This window comes from Marmota monax, unplaced genomic scaffold (genome assembly GCF_021218885.2).
Source record: "Marmota monax isolate L192 unplaced genomic scaffold, Marmota_monax_Labrador192_F-V1.1 WCK01_AAM20220418_F8-fsc00052, whole genome shotgun sequence".
NCBI lineage: Eukaryota > Metazoa > Chordata > Mammalia > Rodentia > Sciuridae > Marmota > Marmota monax.
In genome coordinates this window covers 806,346-828,296 of record NW_026693473.1, presented here as the reverse complement: position 1 = coordinate 828,296, position 21,951 = coordinate 806,346, and the positions used below count along the sequence as shown (strand labels likewise).

The 21,951-nt window shown below is 37.3% G+C and overlaps 1 protein-coding gene across 1 annotated transcript in view; it reads left to right on the top strand.

Moving 5' to 3' along the window:
• Positions 1-5,184: 5,184 nt before the first annotated feature.
• Igsf11 (immunoglobulin superfamily member 11) overlaps positions 5,185-21,951 on the top strand; it is a 156,140-nt gene continuing 139,373 nt past the window's right edge. The window contains exon 1 of the mRNA XM_046457943.2: positions 5,185-5,521. Within this exon, the coding sequence (XP_046313899.1) occupies positions 5,470-5,521 (52 nt within the window). The 5' untranslated portion in view covers positions 5,185-5,469. The remainder of the gene's footprint in view (positions 5,522-21,951) is intronic.

The window sequence follows — 21,951 nt, the reverse complement described above, 5'->3', positions numbered from 1 at the left end:
ATCCTTCTTAGGCACAACCCCAGTGACATACTTCCTCCAACCATGCCATACCTGCTTATAGTTACCATCCAGTCAGTCCATTCAAACTAGGATGGACTGATTAGATCACAGCTCTCATAATCTTATCATTTCACCTCTGAACATTTCTGCATTAACAGAGGAGCTTTTGGAGGACACATTATATCCAAACAATGAGAAAAGATCCTAAGAAGTAAAAAGAGAACTATGTAGAAATCTAGGGAAAGAATAATTGCAGTGCTCCTGAGGCAAACGTGTTCCTATTTGTTCGGGGAAACATTGAGGAGGTTGTTATAGTGAGAGGAGAATGGGGTGGAGGATAGAAGACATAATCAGAGAAATAATGGGGCAATAAGAATAATGGCCTCCCAAAGATGCCCACATTTGAATCCCCAGAACCTGTATGTTATTTATATGGTGAATGGGAATTAGGGTTGCAGATGGTTGCTATTCAGTTGACCTGGAAATGAGGATTATCCTAGATTATCCAAGTGGGCCCAATATAATCACAAGGATCCTTCAACGTGGAAGAAAGAGGCAGAAGAAAAAGAGAGAGAGAGAGCAGTGTGAGAAGGACTTGGCCCTACACTGCTGGCTTTAAACATGAAGAAAGGGGATCATGAGCCAAGAAGAGAAAGTGGCCTCTAGAGAAGATTCTCCCTGAGAGCTTTCCAAAAGGAACACAAAAACACAGCCCTGCTAACACCTTGATAATTGCCCACTGAGAGCTATTTTAGACATCTGACCTCAAGCACTGTAAGATATTTGTGTTGTTTTATGCCATTGTTTGAAGTAATTGTTACAGCAGCAATAGAAAACTAACATAGGCCCTGTCATACATAGCAAGGACTTCTACTTTCTCTCCGAGTGGACAGAGAAACCATTTGTAGGTCTTAGGTGGAGGAGTGACCTGATTTAACCTGATAAGATCACTCTGGATGCTGTACTGAGTATAGCTTTTGGCCTAACTTTTCCATATTTTATTGAGAGCTCATCAATTCATTTACGATTTAAAGAGAATATAACTTTTATTCAGTCAAGGTCTCTAGTTTGCTTTATTGCTGGAAAAGTAAGTTTGAACTACACTGTAAATTAAACTTCTATGAAAAATTCATAAGAATTTGAAAACACTGAGATAACGAATTGCCTACTCCTCAATATATAAAATGAAGTGATAAATTTGAAGCAGAGCAGTTTAATGAAAAATGGTAAAGAGACTTTTGTAGAATATTTAAAGATGATTTGCCTTGGTCTGAGGATGTGGTTCATTTGTGGAACTTTTGTCTAGCATGTGCGAGGCTCTGGGTTGGATTCTTACCACCAAAAAAATTTAAAAAAAATTCTTATAAGAAAGTGACTACATACAATTTTTAGATGCTACATAAAATGCTTCTTATGTTATTGCTCTTGTCAAGTCCTGAAATTCATAGTGGTACTATTTAAATTTGCCAATAGAATGAATTCAGTAGTGTTTTGTTACAATGTGCCCTGCAAGAGAGTGACTTTACCTAAAAATAAATGTGTTCGGAATGAAAGGATTTCAAGGTGAAGAGCTAACTTTTCCTGAAATGGATGAAGATGTTGTGAAATTTTCCTTCAATAATATTTACAACAGTGCTAAGAACTGAGCTATATGAGGAAGGGGATGGAGATGGCTGTTTACCCTTGTGGAAGTCCTATCTAGTAAGAGTTGCCAGAGGAGTGGGAAGAAACAGATGTAAGAGAGACTAAGGTATCAATATACCGAGACTATAAATTACTCCACATTTGAAAAGGATGTTTTAAAATATTAAATGGTCTATTTATGTCAACACATAATAAACACGGTTTGCTTGCTGCCTTCCTCTGATTCCTCTATTTTCTTTTTCATTCCTTTATTATTATTTTCGAGCTTTTCTTGACATTTGACAATAGGAGCAGGGTGAAGAATTCCTCTCAAAGTTTTCTTCTACAAGGACCAAGCTCTACCCTAGACAATATCTGGCTCTAGCAGATGAGTTAAAATAGTAACAGAATGAGTGACTGGCTCAAACAAGGGTCAAATAGGTCTTTCCTAACTTTAAGAATCAGGTTCTTATTTATAAAAAATTCCATAGACAATCTCTCAAACTTATATGCAATTACCTTTAATTTATATATACGAATGGAGAGGGAATTGAGGTATTAATAATTTAAAATAGCTAATCCAAAAGTAATTTATATTTAGCTTTGGAAAGCCTTTTAATGCCCTCTATCATTCTTCTTTCTTAATTCTGTTTCTCCTAAGTTAACAATAAAATTAATTTTCCATTCTTGAGTTCGAATTAGCTGGTTGTGGAAAGAGATGGTCCAACAGTTTGACTGATTGAAGAGAGAAGCTTTTATAATATCAAAAATTTGAATTTGGGTAATCCATAATTAAATACTTAGAGGTGACTTGTATTCGAATTTTATCAATGTTTATGAGCCAAGACCACTATAAATATAGCAGGGTCTTTTACCAGTGTTCCTTCTCCCAGTCATTCACCTCTCCATTTCCTTTTTCAGTAAGTTAGACCCATTATATCTCTCCCAGAGGTGGAAGTGGGACCAATGTCATCCAAAAGTTTAGTGCTACTAAGGTAGAGGGTGGGTTGGTGGTGGGGTACTAAGGTAGAGGGTGGGTTGGTAGGGTGGGGGAGAGATAAATGTTGGGGAGGTAACTGCAGTGTTCCCCAGAGATAGATTCTCTAATGTCAGGGTGGTTTTGACTACTTAATTAGAGCTGTCCCCTTCACCTGGAGGTGAAGCTTTTCTGCACCCCTGCCCCACTCCCTTTCTTTTCCTGATTATCTTAAAGCTTTACCTGGAAGCTTTACGGGCTAGACAAAGAGGGTTTCAAAAGTATACTCAGGAGAGAAAGGAAAAGTGTGATTTTTAATTCACAGAGTTAATACCACTGGCATGTACTTTAAGAACATTTTTCATTAGTAATGACGAGTTTCACCAGTCCTTTTACCCTAATCTTCCTTATGACTACAGTAAATTATGACCACTTTGAAATTTATAAAGTGTGATACAAGTGAACAATGTTATCTGTTGCCTTACCACTCAGAATTCTCAAGGGATTTAAACAACTCCTACTGTGTTCATAGGTAGATTGGGATTAAAAAAATGCAGTCAAAGTACATGTGGGTGGTATTATCTCTGTGAATTAAAAATTACACCTTTCGTTTGTTTCCAGTGATAGTGTACTTTTGAAAACTTCTGTGTCTAGCACTTGAAGCTTCTAGTACCCCTGATCTGCTTTCTTGAGTCCACCATCTACCATCTGCCTCCTGAGATGGGATCATCCTCACTCTCCCTTCAGAAGCCACACTTCTTTTTCTCTTAAAAGAGTGTCTCTACCAAACTCTGAGCACTCTGTCCTCTTACTGAGTCTCACCAGCTTTTGTTGGGCAATGCAGAAGTGCACTGTGGTGACAAAGGGGCAGGAGAATTCTCTTTCTCTGCTGATTCATGATAGCACAGATATAGCCCAGATACAATTGGAATTGATTTGAGGGCTTTTTGTTTAAACTTCCTCTCAGTGCTTTACAAAATGCAGGTAGTTAGTAAATATTTGATGGATTGATGTAATAAGTATATGGGATAACTTGCTTTATCAGGGCTTTTAAACCTAGAATATTAGGTTATTTATTTAATTAAAAATATTTTCTCTCTCCAATTGAATCTGAGATTATGATGAAGGAAAGTGAATGCTTTGCAGCTTCCTTTTTTTTCTCCTTATATTACTTATATGTCTTGCTTGGAATTGGATCAGACAGAAGAAAGTGTGCAAGAAAGGGTAAAAAATTGAATTGGGTGGAGAAAAGAAAATCTAGTCCTTGCCCTGGAGTTTAAAAGGATGAAAATGAGCCTGGCGATGATATCATAGTTGAAAATTTAAACTTCTGTTATTAATATGAAAGACAAATGAGCAGTAGTGAGTAAAATTGAGGCATCTCTAATTCATAATCAAAATTCATTTTTTTTCAGGATATTCTTGTTAAAAGATATTGGAATTTGTTAACACAAATTTAAATTTAAAAATATAACACATTTTCAAAAAAGTGCACCATCTTGATATTATTTTCATTTTCCATATATCTTTCAATCCTTGTTCAAAAGTATGTTTTTAAGAAACGTTTTATATATTTGCTTTTCTTCCGACGATACTAATTTTGGAGGATTGTAAATGGGGCCCTCCGAATTTCTGAGTGTCCCCAAGAATCCTAAACTATGCTTCTGAAAAAAATTGACCCAGATTGTTGGGCAGTCCCTAAGAAGATGTCCTTAAATTTAGGGGACTCAGTTAAGATGCAGTTGCAAAAAGTGGCTATGGGTTGTAAAACAGAGAACAGAGACTTAAATGGAAAAGGAATGAAGATTGGGTTTTATAAGAAAAGATATAGGTAGAACGAGTAAACAATTTCAGATGCCATGAAGGTCTTTTTCTCTAACCCAACCCAAACCAAACCCCCAAAGTAATAGTCCTTCTAAAATAACTACCACAATGAAAGCACCGTCTATGAGTTTAATATTTCGAATTAGTCATGAGAGCGCTAACATTAGAAAGGAAAACTTAAAACACTCAAAGTTGATATAAATTTTATGACCAAGGCAAGAGAAGATGGCAGACTTTTTGACAGGAATGGGGAGTGAGAAGCATGGTACAGTGTCTATACTCTTTTCAGGAAAGGAAAAAGGGTATCCAGGAAATAAAACGAGCTACAAGGGCAAATCTCCCGATTTCTAATTTTGCTAGTCTGATTCTTTCAGATTATTTAGGTTTCAAAAGAGAGGACTGAGGGAGAAAAGGCCAAACAGAATAAAAGAACTATCTGAAAACTGCAGCAGAGGACTTGCTAGCTCTGATGAAGGCTGTAAAGTCACCCTAAAGCTCTGCAGGGTTCGGGCAGTCCGCGCACAAGTTTAGGGCAGGAGAGAGAAAGGCGTCCGCGCCTCGGGTCCCCCAGAGGGCGGAGGCGTGAGGGGGAGCGGGCCGCGCGGCGCACAGGTGGCGGGTCGCGCCAGCTGCGCGCAGCGCTTGCTCCGCGGGTGGGCCGCCAGGCGTCGCGCTGGAGCCGCGGTTGCCCTGGAGACCAAGCGGGAGAGTGGGCGGCACGGCCGGGAGCCGGGCTGCTGCCCAAGTAGCTGGGCCGGAGTTGGGAGGAGTGGCTCCCCCGGCAGTACGAGTGGCCGACGGGTCCTGGGGCAGCTAGGTGGCGGTGGCGTTACTGGGCGGACGGCTAGCCTGGGAACCTCTGGTTGCAGCTCAGCCTCCGCGGAGGCAGGAGCTACTCTTGGCGCTTACGCGCGTCGAAGAACCCAGCTCAGCCCGGCGGGTCCGGGAGGACCGGGCTGTCCCAAGGAGAACCAAGAACCGGTCGCGCCTCCGCTGCCTCGACCAGAAGCCCGACAGGCGTCGGGCGCGCTCCCTGCGGCCCCGGGATGACTTCTCGGAGCTCCCCGCTGGCGCCCTTGCTGCTTCTCTCCCTGCACGGTGAGTAGCTCGAGCCCTGCCCTCGCGGTGGGGCCAGGCCCGCGGCGAAGCAATTGAGGAGCGCAGCTTTTTTGTCTTTGCCAAGTGTTGGGAGCTCAACTTCCCCTGACCGTGAGCGTTCCTCGTTTGGGGATCGGCCTCGCGCCCACCTGCAGCAGCTGCCTCGCCGGCCACCCGCACCTCTCAGGTGTTCCCGTCAGAGGTAACTCTACCCGCGGCTCCTTTCCGCCGCTGCTGGCGCGCCTGACTCTAAGGCATGCTTCTGGGCAATGCAGGAGCTTTTTTAGATAAGGAATCTCTTACTGGTCCATCTGGAAACAGTATTTAGAATCAGTTTCCGTTACTAGGTGGCTCCTGGAAAACTTTAAATTGTAGCTTTATCATAACCTTGTCAAGAAGCATCTGCAGATTTAAAAAAGTGATATCTTAAAAACAACTGCATAATGTGCTGTATTGCCTTTGAAAACAAGAATTTATTTTATATTCTAGCTTCATTTGCGAAGGATTTAAGTTGTCTCACCAAAATACATAGATTGTAACAATATTTAGAACAAAAGAAAAAAAGGCATCGTTGTTTTCTTGTTAATGGTTTTTTAAAAAAATCTATTAAATTTAATTTTCTGCTCGCTGATCTTTGTCATATTTTATTTTCTTTGAATAGCCATTAGATGTTAGACTCTAGTTTTCATTTTGTACAATGTCCTTTGCTTTTGTGTGTGCATTGTCCTGTGGAATCAAGTTTTCTATCCCATTTAATCGATTGCTGTGGTTTACTGAGATTTATTCTGAAGAGTTTTTTTTTTTTAAACCCTTTCATTTAACAAGCAAGTTCAATGATTTATGGAGTGTGGTTAACCACGTGTCTTTCTGGAGATACTAGTATGTTTCCAGTTGTTTTGTAGACTTATATGAACTTACAATATACCTAACAGATCTCAAAGTAATCCAATTTTAGCAGATTTAAATTGTACACAATCATTTAGGAGAGGAGAAAAGAATATTAAAACTTTGTATGTATCTCCCTTCAAAGACTAGTGTCAGTAAAACCATCAAAGTTATAGATAACATTTTTTTTGGAGTTCTGTAGATATATTTTTAGTGATGATATGCAGACAATAGTCACATCGATGTATTCATTTTATGAGTTAGAGCTTCCAAATTAATTTCATCCTTTTCTAAATTAATTTTGAGCCAGCCTTTGTTTCTCTCTATCCTACTTCTTTCAAGTGTGAAATAAGACTAAATGAGCTTTTTATACAATCCTGGAATATACATAAAAATATTATAAATATTACTATAAGAACAGCTCAAGTTTTTGGTAGAAAAATCTATCATTAAACTGTATGCATTACAATAATGCTACTTTTGTAAATAGAATTTATGTATAGTTTGTTTTTGAATTATTAGGCAATACTTACAAAGTTGCTCTGACTCGCAGAATCAGCCTTATAAGGTCATCTGATTTATTCCTTGCTTTCAATAGAACTATTCCTAAGCTATATACTAGATTGTTTTTAAAAACTATCACAAGGACATTTCAGTTTTAGTGATATTCTGTTCTGTGGAGGCACTTTTTCACCTTCAATAAAATGTGTTCATTTGTTCAGCAAATATTTACAAAGCTAGCGTTCTGTACTCTCAGTATCTATTGGGGAAAGATGGTGGTGGGATAAAGACAGTGGTGGGATACAAATAAGTGTAAGTTTGTTAGCAGTTCTTAAGGCATTTTCTTTCTGTCCTTTTTTTTTTCTTTTTCTTTTTTGGTACTAGGGATTGAACCCAAGGATGCTTAACCACTGAATAACATTCCCCAGTCTTTTTTTAATATTTTATTTAGAAACAAGGTCTCTGAGTTGCTTAGAGCCTTGCTAACTTGCCGAGGCTGCCTTTGAATTCACAATCCTCCTGCCTCAGTCTCCTGAGTTGCTGGGATTACAGATGGGTGCCACCTCGCCCAGCTGGGCATTTTCAATTTTAAAACAGGCTATAAGCATGCACAAATAATTGATGATGCAAGGAATATATGATGAGTGCTATTTATTAATGGAAGCATCAAGGAAAATTTTATGGAAAAATTTACTTTTGATCTGAATTTGATTAGAATTGAAATGGCTGATGGGGAGTGGATGGGCTTCCCTAACCAAAGGAACAGCTTGAAGGAAGGATGTGAAGGGGAAAGTGCAGAGGCATGTTCTTGAAAGGCCAGGCTTCTGGCTGCTAGAGCAGGAGATCTGTGCAAAAGAGAGAAGTCTGGAAGGGTAGTTTGGGGCAAGATAGTAGGTATCCTTGAATGCTGAGCTTGGGCTTTGTTCATTTTGTCCTGGAAAAGGCACTGATGTTCAATTTTCTTATGATGGGGAGGCAAAGTGGATGAGCAGCTAAAGTGCCTATTTGCGCTAGCATACAAGTCTCCAGGAGAACACTGTGTCCTGACTGAATTAAGTTCTTTAATTGGGTAGTGTCAAAATTGTTTTGTTGAATTACTGTCCATCTTTAGAACTTCCAGTGTGGCATGAAGAAAAGGGATGGTTATCTGAACAAAATTTACATGGTGGAAAGAGAAATGGGGGCTCGATAAATAACAGCAGCAACCACTGCAGAGAAATAATGCATCAAAGGCAGAAGGAAATAGAGGGTCATTTCAATAAAAGAAATAAGTGTCTAATTTCTGTCATTTTTGTTAAGTCTCTGTGGAGTAACTTTAAAGGGAATTAGAATTGAAAAGTTAACTTCTACATAGTTCTCCCATTGGGTTAGAAATGTGTTTCTTGTTTTCGTGATTCCTTGAAGTAGCAGTTAACTTTCTAGAATTCAAGAAAAATGTATAAAGAAAGAAAAAAACATGTAAAATGAAAGGAAAAAGATTATGAACCTTGTAAATGTTGGCATAATGAAAAATTTATTGTAAATTTCAATTTCTCAGCTCTAAGTCTAACTAGATAACTGTTTTGGAAGGATTCTCTTTTTAGTAAAAATATGTAGTTTGACCCACATGGAAGGTGACAGCTAGTATATGAAAATTTTAGGGAAGTTAGCTTAATACACTATATATTTGATGTGGACTGTTCAGAAAGCAATTTAAATATTAAATCACAAGCACTTTAAAAATGTTATGCTTAGAACTGTTGTCAGACCCAAGGTGATGATGCAATGAGGAAAGGTATTTGTTTTTGGTTCTCCCTACCCCCCCACCCCCAGTAACAGTAAATGGCGCATTTTCAAATGTGTTTTCACACTTTTATAGTGGAAATATTTATAATGAAAATTCTCATTTGAATCTTCATATGTAAGGCGTGTGACTTAGTGTCAAACAAGGTGATGTGCTGGTGTACAAGTTTCCTTAGGCACAGTGAGTAATATAGAACAAGGGACTGGCCAAGTTGGGAGAAAGCAGGGCAAGTTGTTGCCTTCCCACTCAAACTCTCATCTATAGCTAGTTTATTTAGAATAAGGATTTTAAATGTATTGATCTCTGGACTGATTATAACAAGTTATTTATAATCTTTCAGTCTTTGGGCAGTTTGAGATAGGATTGATAAATTTCTAGTGTAGTCCCTTGCAGTGACTATAATCACTTATTGATCCCCTTTGTTTCATTGGACTACCTAGCACTAAGGCACTAACAGCTCCCAGGCCTGCGCTCAGAGAGAACCCTTCCCCCGTCTAGAGGGAACAACTGATTTAAAAGAGGTTGCCAGTTCTTGGGTGGTATTGAAAGGCCATCTGATTTGAGCTGAGTTTGGTCTTGAAAGTGGAAAGTTAAATTAGTTTATTTGTTGGCTAAGCCTACCTTATTAAACCATGGAAGGATTTTTTTTTTCTGTGAAAGTTTGCTTTACTCAATTCCCTATGTGTCTGATTTCTTAGTATCCAAGAAAGAGACTATAGGAGTAGTTTGTTTGTCATGCTTTTAAGTTGTAGAACTGTGAAATCAGTCAGAGAGAAAATTTGTTTCCTAATTTGAAAATGATGGACTTACACACTGACCTGCTACCAGTTTATCATTACCATTATCAGATACTATATGCTGTCTAAGTGCTAAGTGGTGCAGTTCTGCCTCACTCATGTATTAGAGGAAGCCTCATATTTTAATAGCACTAGTTTTAATTTTGTTTCTTGAATAGGATTAATCAAATAGAAATTTACCAATGTGCACCAAATTTTTCCATAAAAGTTCCTTTGAATAAGTCTACTTTATGATTTTTCTTCATTTAGCAGTTAACTTTTTTGATCCAGAGGAAGACAGATGAGCTGACATTATAAGAGGCAAACTTTTATTAAGAACACCATTGCTGGTAAGGAGGTTAAGTTAAATCCTAGAAGCTTTGAATTCAGGAAAAATTTGTACCACATTGAGTTTTTTGGGAGAATCTTTAGCAGCTATAAATTATCAAGATTTAGAGTGGGGTGTAGATGGTTAAAGCATAGTAGGTTTATGGGATTGGAAAGTCCATGCTCTTTTTCACTTAGGGCCACCAATATGTAATAACAAAATGTAACATTGTGGATGTAATTCTGATGTAATGGAGCCACTTATAGACCTGTCTGAAAAGACTCATTAGTCCAATGTTTTAAAAAATCGAAGGAAATTTAAATCTTGATCAAAGGTCCTTTCTTTACCTGTATCCTAAATCTCATTGTTTGTAGGAGTTGCTCATGTAAATTCTTTCTCTGCCTTCTCATTAATGTTGATTGTTTTCTCCTCTCCTTTTCCATCCTCATCCTCTCCCATTTTGGAGAGTCTGGTAGCATCAAATTCCTCTAAGGTAATAAATCTAGTGAGTCTTGGCTGCTTCTTCTTATTCAGCACTATTACAAGTATTGATGACAAACAAAAAAACATTTGGAACAACTAGGCAGATCCAGAAATCACCTTAGAAGCTGAGCATGGGAGGAGTATGTAGACATTGTTATCTGCCAGTGTTTCCTCTTGTTCCATGAAGGCAACTTTATGATATCATTATCTCAGTGTAGGTTTGTATGTATGTTTCCCCACTTGTGAATCTTGCTAGTGTAGTGGTACCTCCAGGCGCTTGTAGTGCCCGAAAGAATGTTTGTGGGAATGTATTTTCTTTAGGTATTAGTGTGGCTTTGTCAGTTGCAATAATCTTAAATATTGATGTATATTTTGTTGAAGAGATGATAGAAATCTCTTTTCAGAGTTAAAAAAATTCTGTGACTTGTTTGGAAGTTTATTTAACATTTTCATACTTAACAGTCCTTTGGAAATATGTTCTTAGTTGACCTGTAATCCTAGAACTTGAAAGTTGTTCATTTTTGAAATGTCTTTTTCCTAAAGATTTTGCTCTCTCTAGTAAATAATGATCTTGGATTTTGGGCAATTCTTTGTGAACTGTGAAGTTTCCCATTTCCATGTCTAGTATGTTCTTATTTTTGAGGCCTATATCTTAGAACTATTCTTCCAAGAACAGAGATAGTTGAAATAACACCTTTTGTAGTATAAACTCTCCTTCTCCTTTCATGCATCATTGTGTATTAAGCTCTGGAGATGCTTTTTTAGAAAAGGAGCATTAGTTAAATCAGCACATGTGGAGGGCATAAAAATCTACTCCAATGGAGATAGGCAGTTATCTTCCCCTCCCATGCCCCTCCCTTTTCTCAAAGTCCACATATTTCCACTCATAGTTTGTGCCAATTATGATTCGTATCCTAATAGACTATCATCTTAGGCTGCAGAGTTGTTTATGTTCCCTCAAAATGTCCAAAGTTATGTACTATTCACAACTGAATTCTCAGTTTTGTGCTTAAGATGACTTAACAATAAACATCAAACATCAATCATAATACTTGACCTTTATTTCTTTTTTTAATATATATGTTTTGAGTTGTTGATAGACCTTTATTTTATTTATGCATTTATATGTGGTGCTGAGAATCAAACCCAGTGCCTCACACATGCCAGGCAAGTGTGCTACCGCTGAGCCCCAGCCCCAGCCCCATTGACCTTTGTTTCTTTGGGCCAGGTGCATCACTATCAGTTATACAACTTTTGTCATCTCCATGGGTTAAGATCATCTGCCAGAACACAAAATACATGGCAAAAAACAGAGGCCGTAGTGTAGTAAACTTCATTTTTGTGGTGTTAACATCTTCCTAACAGGCTAGCATTTTAGATTTTCATTAGCTAAGAAAATTAGAGTACAGTTGACATAGGTGTATTGACCATGTTTAAATACAGGTCACCATCCTAACTGTTGTTGGGGAAGACTTAAGATACCATAGAGAGCATCTGAAAGATGTGTTAACAGAATACTGAAGAGATTCTCAAGATTTTTGTGTTCTTAAAGATTTTAGGGTCTTAAAGATTGTTGAGTATCACAATGAGTATTTGTTTATGTGGATTATGTCTGTCAATATTTACCACATGAAAAATTAAGAGTGAAAAAATCAAAAAAATGTTTGTTAATCCAATTAAAACCATTAGATGTTGACACAAATAATATATTTTTTATGGCAAGTCAACTTTTTGTTTTCCAAAATCAGATAATATTAGTATTTCTGTTTTACATTTTTGAAAATATTTTTAATGTCTGACTCACTACAACTGTATTTTCCTATCTGTATCTGCCATTCCATTTGTTATGATATATTATCTTGATTTTGTCAATATATGACCAATATCTATTCTTTACACAGATATGTAGTATTTTAATAGAATCTTCAAATAATGTGAATATTTTACTTTGCTATTCTACCAAAATATAATACATAATGGTTTCTTAAAGATTGGATGCAATGTGAAATCCGAAAACATATTAATGAATATTTCTGATTATATTAAAATCCATTGGTTTATCTTGTACTTTGGGTCTTTTATTCATGTATGATTTTTATAATATTATACAATGATCACTGTAAAGTATTGGTTTACTCTGTTTTACAGATCTTACAAATATTGATATTACATTATGATATAAAAATTACATTTTAACATCACCACTGATCTCATCAGAACAGTTTTCTAGTATTGTGAATCTGTTTAATTCACAAAGTAAGATAAACATTTTCCAAAATTTTAATAGTTTCCCTAATCCTATTATTGGCAACAAACAACTGAAAGTTATTTTACTTGACATAATGGTTTCATATTGTTCAGTTTTGAGAAAATGTCTGCAAGATCTGTTGTATTGTTTTTAAGTCAGGAGCCTGCTCTATGAAAAACAGCAATGAGGGATCTGGGGCTGTAGCTCAGTGGTAGAGCACCTGCCTTGCACCTGAGAGGTACTGGGTTCGATCCTCAGCACCACATAAAAATGAATAAATAAAGATATTGTACCAATTACAACTAAAAAAAATTAAAACAACAACAACAAAAAACAGTGATGAGTTCTTTCAGTTTTGAGTTCACCAGTTACACCTGTGCTTTTCCTTGGGACAACCATTTTGCTTCAGTATATAGTGTATGTGATTTATGCTGTATGCTATCCATTTTGTATGGTTAATATACAACAGAAAAGATCCAGATTTAGTGAATTTATTGTTATTACTTCATCAAAGACATTCTTTAGTGAAACTGGATTTTCTTTCTTAACTATGAGTGAAGACTATAGTAACCCCTAGTAATTACCATCAGTGCAAGTGTCAACTCAGGGAAAAATACTAATAACACTATTATTAAGAAAAGTAGTTTTTACCCCACAGACTTTCTGAAAGGAACTTGGGACCCACACAGGTCATTGACTATACTTGAGATCAGTGTACTGTAATGAAATGTTAGATTTTTCTTCTCCCCCCCTCCCCTTGGAAATTGATTAGTGACAAATGGCATAGAATTAAGCTGTGCTATATGGGATGACATTAAATGGAATATGCATATATCATTTTAAGATAAATAATAAGTTCATTTGTAACTCTTACAACTTATGAAATCTCATTTTAAAATTGATTTCTTCTTACTTTGGTGTAGGTTGTATATGTCTCTCTCTCTCTCTCTCTCTCTTTTTTATCTCTTAAATCCTTTATATCATGGGCAGATCCTGTATATTAGGAAAGGGTTGTTCAAAGCAGGCTCTAAGTAAGATAAGAACCTTCTTTTTACCACAGCTTTGTATTTGATCCTTTCCCTTGATTTCTTTGATTTTTTTTTTTTTTTGCTTTTCTCTTTAAAAATTTTTTTTTTAATTTGTTGATGGGCCTTTATTTTATTTACGTAAATATGGTGCTGAGAATTGAACCCAGTGCTTCACACATACTAGATAAGCGCTAGAGCGGTAGACCACCAACCTTTAACCCCAGACCCTTTTGCTTTTCTCTTATTTTTCTTGGTCTAAGCCAGGGATAGGTGTCTCTAAGTTTTATCTCTTCTAGGTTACATGATGAATAGAGACATTTTTACTGGTGTGATTATTGATTAAAAATGAAAAGCCAATAAGCTTAAAAATAATAGTGAGTTTTAGTCAGGGAAATGTTGATACTTAAACGGAGGAGGTCAGGACACATCTTAATTCTGATTTTATGTCACTGATGGGTTTGTGCCGGGTTTGTGCCATTCGCAGTATTTTCCTGATTTCTTTTTGCATTTTCATGAAAGAAGATGTTTGTATATATAGCCAGGTATTTTCTAAAATAGAATAGAGCTGGCAAGACTAAAATAATTTTGATATTCCTAAACTTATTGTTTACTATGTTATCTTATTAAGTAGAATCTTCTTTCAGATCATTAAAGTTTTCCTGAAACTCAGTTACACTGATAAGAGATGATTCTGGAGTTTTGTACTCTAAAATAGTTACAGGAACTTAAGCATGATTCATTTTCATGAAAATATTTTTTTTGTAATTGTGACTTTAATTCTTATGTGATTTCAGTATCCTTGGAACAAGACATGTTTTAGTCGCCTGTTGATCAATCTATATTTCTTGTTTCAGTTTTAACATATGCACTTCTTTGAAGGAATTAGTTGTGTTCTTGTTCCTCTCTCCCTTGTTTATTTCTAGTTTAGAGGGTTGAGTTGTCTTTCTCATTAATAAGAAAGTATAATGTTGTGAGCTTCAGGGAGCTGGACCAGTATGGTCTCTTAGAGCCCTTTAATTCCATAATGTCCTTGATCTGATGAAGCCGCTCAGTAAATCTCTTCACATTTTCCATGACCAAGCCATCTGCCTGCATTAAAATAAATCAAATCTGCTTACTCCGTCAATGTCTAACAAATATTCTATAAACTGATGATGATGAAGTCCATGAACACAAAAATAATTTGCAATTTTCAGCACTTCCTCTTGAGTTCTCTGCTCAGATTCTCTTGACAGTAGAAGTTGGCACACCATCTTTCTCTTTGGAGTGGAGGGTACTGGAATCTGTTCCCTAGTTTCCCTAATCCTTTTCATTGTGTTTTTCCCAGCTGTGGCAAGTGTGCTAATTCTGCTTTCCATGTGTACATTAAACTTTGCAAAACCTTTACTTGTTCTTCTGTTTCATGTATGTCATCTAAATAGGTAAACACATATATTTATCTAATTCTTATGACATTTTGCATATATGCTTTGTTTGTTTGTATTTAAATCTTAGTATGTTAGTCACCTTTTTATTTTTGTGACCAAAATATCTGATAAGAGCAACTTAGAAGAGGAAAAAAGAAGTTGAGTTTTAGTTCATGGTTTCAGACATTCAGCCCATGGATGACTAACTCCATTGCTCTGGGCCAGAGGCAAAGCAGAACATCATGGCAGAAGGGGGTGGTAGAGGAAAGAGGCTCACCTCATGTCAGCCACGAATCAGAGATAGTGGGAGGAGCCAGGGACAAAATATATAATCCTCAAGGCATATCCCCAGTGACTCACTTCTTCTAGCCATACTCTACCTTCCTGCAATTGTCATCCAATATTCCATTCAAGTCATTAATTCATTCAAATTCTTAGTCACAAAATGGATTAATCAACTGGGTAAGTTATAGATCTAAGAATCTAATAATTTCACCTTCTGCATTAACATAGGGTCTTTTGGGGGAAGCATCATATTCAAACCATAATATTCCACCCTTATTCCCCAAAGCTCCTGTTGATCTCACAATGCAAAATGCATTTAGTCCATCTCCAAGCATCCTCAGAGTCTCAATAGTCTAGCATAGCCTCAAAGTCCAAGTCCAAAGTTTCATCTGAGACTCAGGGCAACCTCACACCTTTGAGTCCCTGTAAAGATCAAAAGCAAGTTATATACATATAATATATAATGGCACAGAGTCAACATTTCCATTCCAAAAGGGATAAGTAGGGGCATAGAATAAATGGATAGGGTCAAAGGAAAAGTAAAATGCTGGTGGACAAATATTAAATACTCTGACTTCATTTCTAGCTTCTGGAACACATGGTGGTGAGATGTGGACTCCAGAGACTTTGAGCAGTCCTTTCCTGTGGCTTTGTGTTTGTAGCATATTGGCCTCTCTCTTAAACTTGCTCTGTCTGTAACCAGCAGCTTTCCTTGGCAGATGTTCCTTGGCATCTCTTAGTCCTGTACAGAGACAGTAGGAAAGAACCTACTGAAGCTTCCACTGAAGCTTTGACTTTCTCCTCACAGCTTCATGTGTCATCCTTTCAGGAACTGCCTGTGGAGGTTCTGTCCCTGCTACACTTGCCTGGACTCCTAGGCCTTTCTTTAAAACCCTGGTGAAAGCCTCCATGTACCCTTAACTCCAGCATCCTGCATTCTTGCAGAACTAGCACCGTGTGGATGATACCAAGGTCTCCCATCAGCTTGAGCATAGTAGGCTCCTTGATCATGACTGCAGAAGCCTCTGAATGCTTGAGTGGTGAAGAATGATGAAATGAATTATAGGGAAATAGTTTTCTAGGCCACCCTTGCAAGAGGGTTGCCCCCAAGGTTTCTACTCAAAGAGATTTTCCCTTTTACATCTTTCAGCCTATGGTGTTATGGTCTTGCTGATTTTGCATATACCCTTAAAGGTTTTTTTCCTGCTGTCTCTGTACAAAGTAATTAGCTTCTTGTTAGTGGTGGCAGTCTTTTCACTAATCACAACTTCCTTAGCCCCAATGTTACATGTGCTTCTTGTCCATCCAAACTGCAAGTTTTTAAAAATCTTTCTGCTTTGCTTTTCCCCCCAATTCTTCCAGTAAAGCTGGCAGAAAGCTGCCAGCAACACTCATACCACTTCCTGAATGTTGTGCTTTCCTTGAAGTTTTGAGTAGTCCATTACTTATAATTCAGCTTCACAGAAAATTTCAGGATGTGGAAAAAATGTAGACATATTCTTTGCCAGAATGTATCATAAATTGCTTCTAGTCCAGTTTCCAATAGAGCTGTGCCTGTTCCATTCTGAAACCTCATGAGCACTGTCTTTACTGTCCACATTCCTATTTTCATTCCTGTCTTCTGAGCTCACACCAGTGTCTTCCATGAATCTCAGCTTAAAGCATTCTGGGGCTTCTCTAGCCTGCATCTCCAAACTTTTTCAAACTGCTCCTGTAGATAAGTTCTAAAGCTTCCGAACCACATGGTCAGGTTAGTCACAGCAACAACCCCTCTTCTTGGAACTAATTTCTGTGTTAATCAGCTTTTTGTGGCTGTTGCCAAAATACCTGACAAGAACAACTTAGAAAAGGAAAAGTTTATTTTGGACTCATGGTTTCAAAGATTCAGTTCATAGACAACTGTTTCCTTTGCTCTGGGCCCAAGATGAGGAAGAACATCATGGCAGAAAGGCATGGTGGAGGAAAGGTGCTCATCACATGTCAGCTGGAAAGCAGAGAGAGTGGGAAGTACTACAGACAAAATATATAATTGCTAATGCATGCCCCTAGTGACCCACTTTCTCTAGCCACACCCCACCTTCCTTCAGTTACCACCCAGTAATCCATCCAATGGATTAATTCACTGATTAATCCATTAATTAATTTATGGCTCATAATATAAGCTTTTTACCTTCTGCATGAACACAGCAGCTTTTGGGGGATATCTCATTCCAAATGTAATACTCAAGCAGGCTGATTTTGTATCTGGCCTAATGTCTGATATTGTCCAGACTTTGGGGACTATGTCAGTAATGGCAGCACTATGCCATACAAGTCCTTGATCCATGTAATTTTGTAGGCAAAGTAGTTTTTTTTTTAATATGTGAAAACTATGAAATATTTCAAGGCTTTTCAGTGATCTTCTTGCTATCTTTTCCTTACTCCCTTGTTAATTTATATCCTTACCATTTTAAGTTTATATTATTGCCTACTCTAGCTGGTCTTTGTCCTTCTTCACTTCATTCTTTACTCTCTGCTAAATTGATTTTTTTTTGTCAAACATTGCGTTCATTATATTCCTTTCTTCTTTCAACAGCAGCAGCAAACTTCAGAAGTCTTAAGGGATAAATTCCAAAGCTTTTAGGGTATAATTAATTGTCTTCCATAGCATTTCACTATTTCCACTGCTCCTCTATTAACACTTTGGTCATATCTGCATCTTCAACTTTGTTGCTGTCATTTCTACCCTCTTCTGATATATCTTCTTTTGAACCCTGGGCTGTTCTCATGGTAGGCAAGTGCTGTACCACTGACTTCCATCCCTATCCCTTCACCCTCATCTTGTTGGTCTGAAACACCTCAGTCTATAACATTTTATTTTCCACATTTTAAATTGGTGTATTATAGTTACACAAAATGATGGGATTTTTGTACATATATGCACACAGTGTAACAATATAATTTAGCCAATATCACTTCCCAGCACTTTCTCCCTCCTCCACTACCTCCTGTCCCTTGATCCCTTTCTTCTACTCATACCCTTTGACTTTTAGGAGATCCATCCCACCTTTCTTTTTTTTTTATTCTTCTCTAGCATCACATATAAGATAAAAACATAATCTTCTGAGTTTGACTTATTTTTCTCAACATGATGGTCTCTAGTTCCATCCATTTTCCTGCAGATGACATAATTTCAGTTTTCTTCATGGCTGAAAACAATTCCATTGTGTGTATATACCACATTAAAAAAATCTATTCATCCACTGATGCATACATAGGCTGGTTCTATAGTTTGGCTATTGTGAATTGTGCTGCTATAAATGTGAGCATACGTGTATAGCTATAGTAAGAACTTCAGTTCTTCAGGATAAATATTGAGGAGTGGTATAGCTGGTCATATGGTGTCTCCATGCCTAGTTTTTTGAGGAACATCCATACTTATTTCCATAGTGGTTTTACTAATTTATAATGCCACTAATAGTGTGAAAGTTTTCCTTTTTATTCACAGCCTCTCCAGCATTTATTATTATGTGTATTTTGATGACTACTATTTTGACTAGTGTGAGATGAAATCTCAGTGTAGTTTTGATTTTCATTTCCCTAATTGCTAACGATGTTGTACATTTTTTTTTCATATATTCGTTGGCAATTTGTAGTTCTTCTTTTGAGAAGTCTCTGTTTAATTCATTTCTGCATTTATTAATTGGGTGATTTGATTTTTTGGTGTCAGGTTTTTCAAGCTCTTTATATATTCTAGACATTAATCCTCTGTCAGAAAAGTAGCTAGCAAAGATTTTCTCCCATTTAAAAAAATTTGAAATTGATTTTTTAAAAAAATAAATGACAGTGGCATGCATTACAATTCTTATTACACATATACAGCACAATTTTTCATATCTCTGTATACACAGTATGGGCACACCAATAATCTTCATACATGTACTTTGGATAATGATGTCCATCACATTCCACCATGCTTGCTAACTCCCGCCTCCACCCTTCCCCTCCCACCCTTCTACCCTATGTAGAGTTCATCTATTCCTCCCATGCTCCCCCTCCCTACCCCACTATGAATCAGCCTCCTTAGAGAAAACATGCAGCATTTGTTGTTTTGGGGGTATTGGCTAACTTCATTTAGCATTATCTTCTCCAATGCCATTCATTTACCTGCAAATGCCATGATTTTATTCTCTTTTAATGCTGAGTAATAAATATTCCATTGTGTATATATGCCACATTTTTTTTTATCCATTCATCCATTGAAGGGCATCTAGGTTGGCTCCACAGTTTAGCTATTGTGAATTGTGCTGCTATAAACATTGATGTGGCTGTGTCTCTGTACTATTCTGTTTTTAAGTCCTTTGGGTATAGACTGAAGAGAAGAATAGCTGGGTCAAATTGTGGTTCCATTCCCAGATTTCCAAGGAATCCCCATACTGCTTTCCATATTGGCTGCACCAATTTGTAGTCCCACCAGCAATGTATGAGTGTACCTTATCCCCCACATCCTCTCCAACACTTATTGTTCTTTGTGTACTTAATAGCTGCCATTCTGACTGGAGTGAGATGATATCATAGAGTAGTTTTGATTTGCATTTCTGGTTCTCTTTTTAAATTTTTAAATTTCTTATTATTTCCTTTGCTGGGCAGAAGCTTTTTAATTTGATGCTGTCCCATTTATTAACTCTTGGCATTATTTTCTGAGCTTGAGGGCTCTTATTGAGAATGTTACTGTCTGTCCCTAAAAGCTGGAGTGTTGACCCTACATTTTCTAAGAGTTTCATAGTTTCTGGTCTAAATCTGAGGTCTTTGATCCATTTCAAGTTGATTTTGGTGCAGGGTGAGAGATAAGGTCTAGTTTCATTCTTCTACATATGGATCACCAGTTGTCCCAGCACCATTTGTTAAAAAGACTGTCTTTTCTTTAATATATGTCTTTGTCACCTTTGTCAAGGTTAATATACTCTATGTGTGAGCTTGTCTCTGTATCTTTTTTTTGTTTATGTGACTTAATAAATTTATTGAAAATTAATCCAAAGCTTCCATATGCTCTACAATAAAGGATTCTCTTCTCAGTGTGATCTTGCAAAGTTACTTCTTTCTCATCATTATTTGTTGTATTCTATATTCTCCTTAGACTTATTTTTCTTCTTGAATTTTCTTCTTAAATTATTTCTTTTTTTTATTGGTTGTTCAAAACATTACAAAGCTCATGACATATCATCTTTCATACATTTGACTCAAGTGGGTTATGAACTCCCATTTTTACCCCAAATACAAATTGCAGAATCACATCGGTTACACATTCACATTTTTCCATAATGGCATATTAGTGACTGTTGTATTCTGCTACCTTTCCTATCCCCTACTATCCCCCCTCCCCTCCCCTCCCATCTTCCCTCTCTACCTCATCTGCTGTTGTTCAATTCTCTCCCTTGTCCCCCCCCCCCCCTTTCCCCTCACAACCTCTTATATGTAATTTTGTGTAACATTGAGGGTCTCCTACCATTTCTATATGATTTCCCTTCTCTCTCCCTTTCTCTCCCCCCACTCGTCTCTGTTTAATGTTAATCTTTTCCTCATGCTCTTCCTCCCTGTTCTGTTCTTAGTTGCTCTCTTTATATCAAGGAAGACATTTGGCATTTGTTTTTTAAGGATTGGCTAGCTTCACTTAGCATAATCTGCTCTAATGCCATCCATTTCCCTGCAAATTCCATGATTTTGTCATTTTTTAGTGCTGCATAATACTCCACTGTGTATAAATGCCACATTTTTTTTTATCCATTCATCTATTGAAGGGCATCTAAGTTGGTTCCACAGTCTAGCTATTGTGAATTGTGCTGCTATGATCATTGATGTGGCAGTATCCCTATAGTACGCTCTTTTAATATCCTCAGGGAATAGTCAGAGAAGGGCGATAGCTGGGTTAAATGGTGGATCCATTCCCAGTTTTCCCAGGAATCTCCATATTGCTTTCCAAATTGGCCTCACCAATTTGCAGTCCCACCAGTAATGTACAAGTGTACCCTTTTCCCCACATCCTCGCCAGCACTTATTGTTGTTTGACTTCGTAATGGCTGCCAATCTTACTGGAGTAAGATGGTATCTTAGGGTGATCTTGATTTGCAGTTCTCTGACTGCTAGAGATGGTGAGCATTTTTTCATGTACTTGTTGATTGATTGTATGTCCTCCTCTGAGAAGTTTCTGTTCAGGTCCTTGGCCCATTTGTTGATTGGGTTATTTGTTATCTTATTGTTTGATTTTTTGAGTTCTTTGTATACTCTGGATATTAGGGCTCTATCTGAAGTGTGAGGGGTAAAACTTTGTTCCCAGGATGTAGGCTCTCTATTTACCTCTCTTTTTGTTTCTCTTGCTGAGAAAAAACTTTTTAGTTTAAGTAAGTCCCATTTGTTTATTCTTGTTATTAACTCTTGGGCTATGGGCGTCCTATTAAGGAATTTGGAGCCCGACCCCACAGTATGTAGATCGTAGCCAACTTTTTCTTCTATCAGACGCAGTGTCTCTGATTTGATATCTAGCTCCTTGATCCATTTTGAGTTAACTTTTGTGCATGGCGAGAGAAAGGGATTCAGTTTCATTTTGTTGCATATGGATTTCTAGTTTTCCCAGCACCATTTGTTGAAGATGCTATCCTTCATCCATTGCATGCTTTTGGCCCCTTTATCAAATATAAGAAAGTTGTAATTTTGTGGATTGGTCTCTGTGT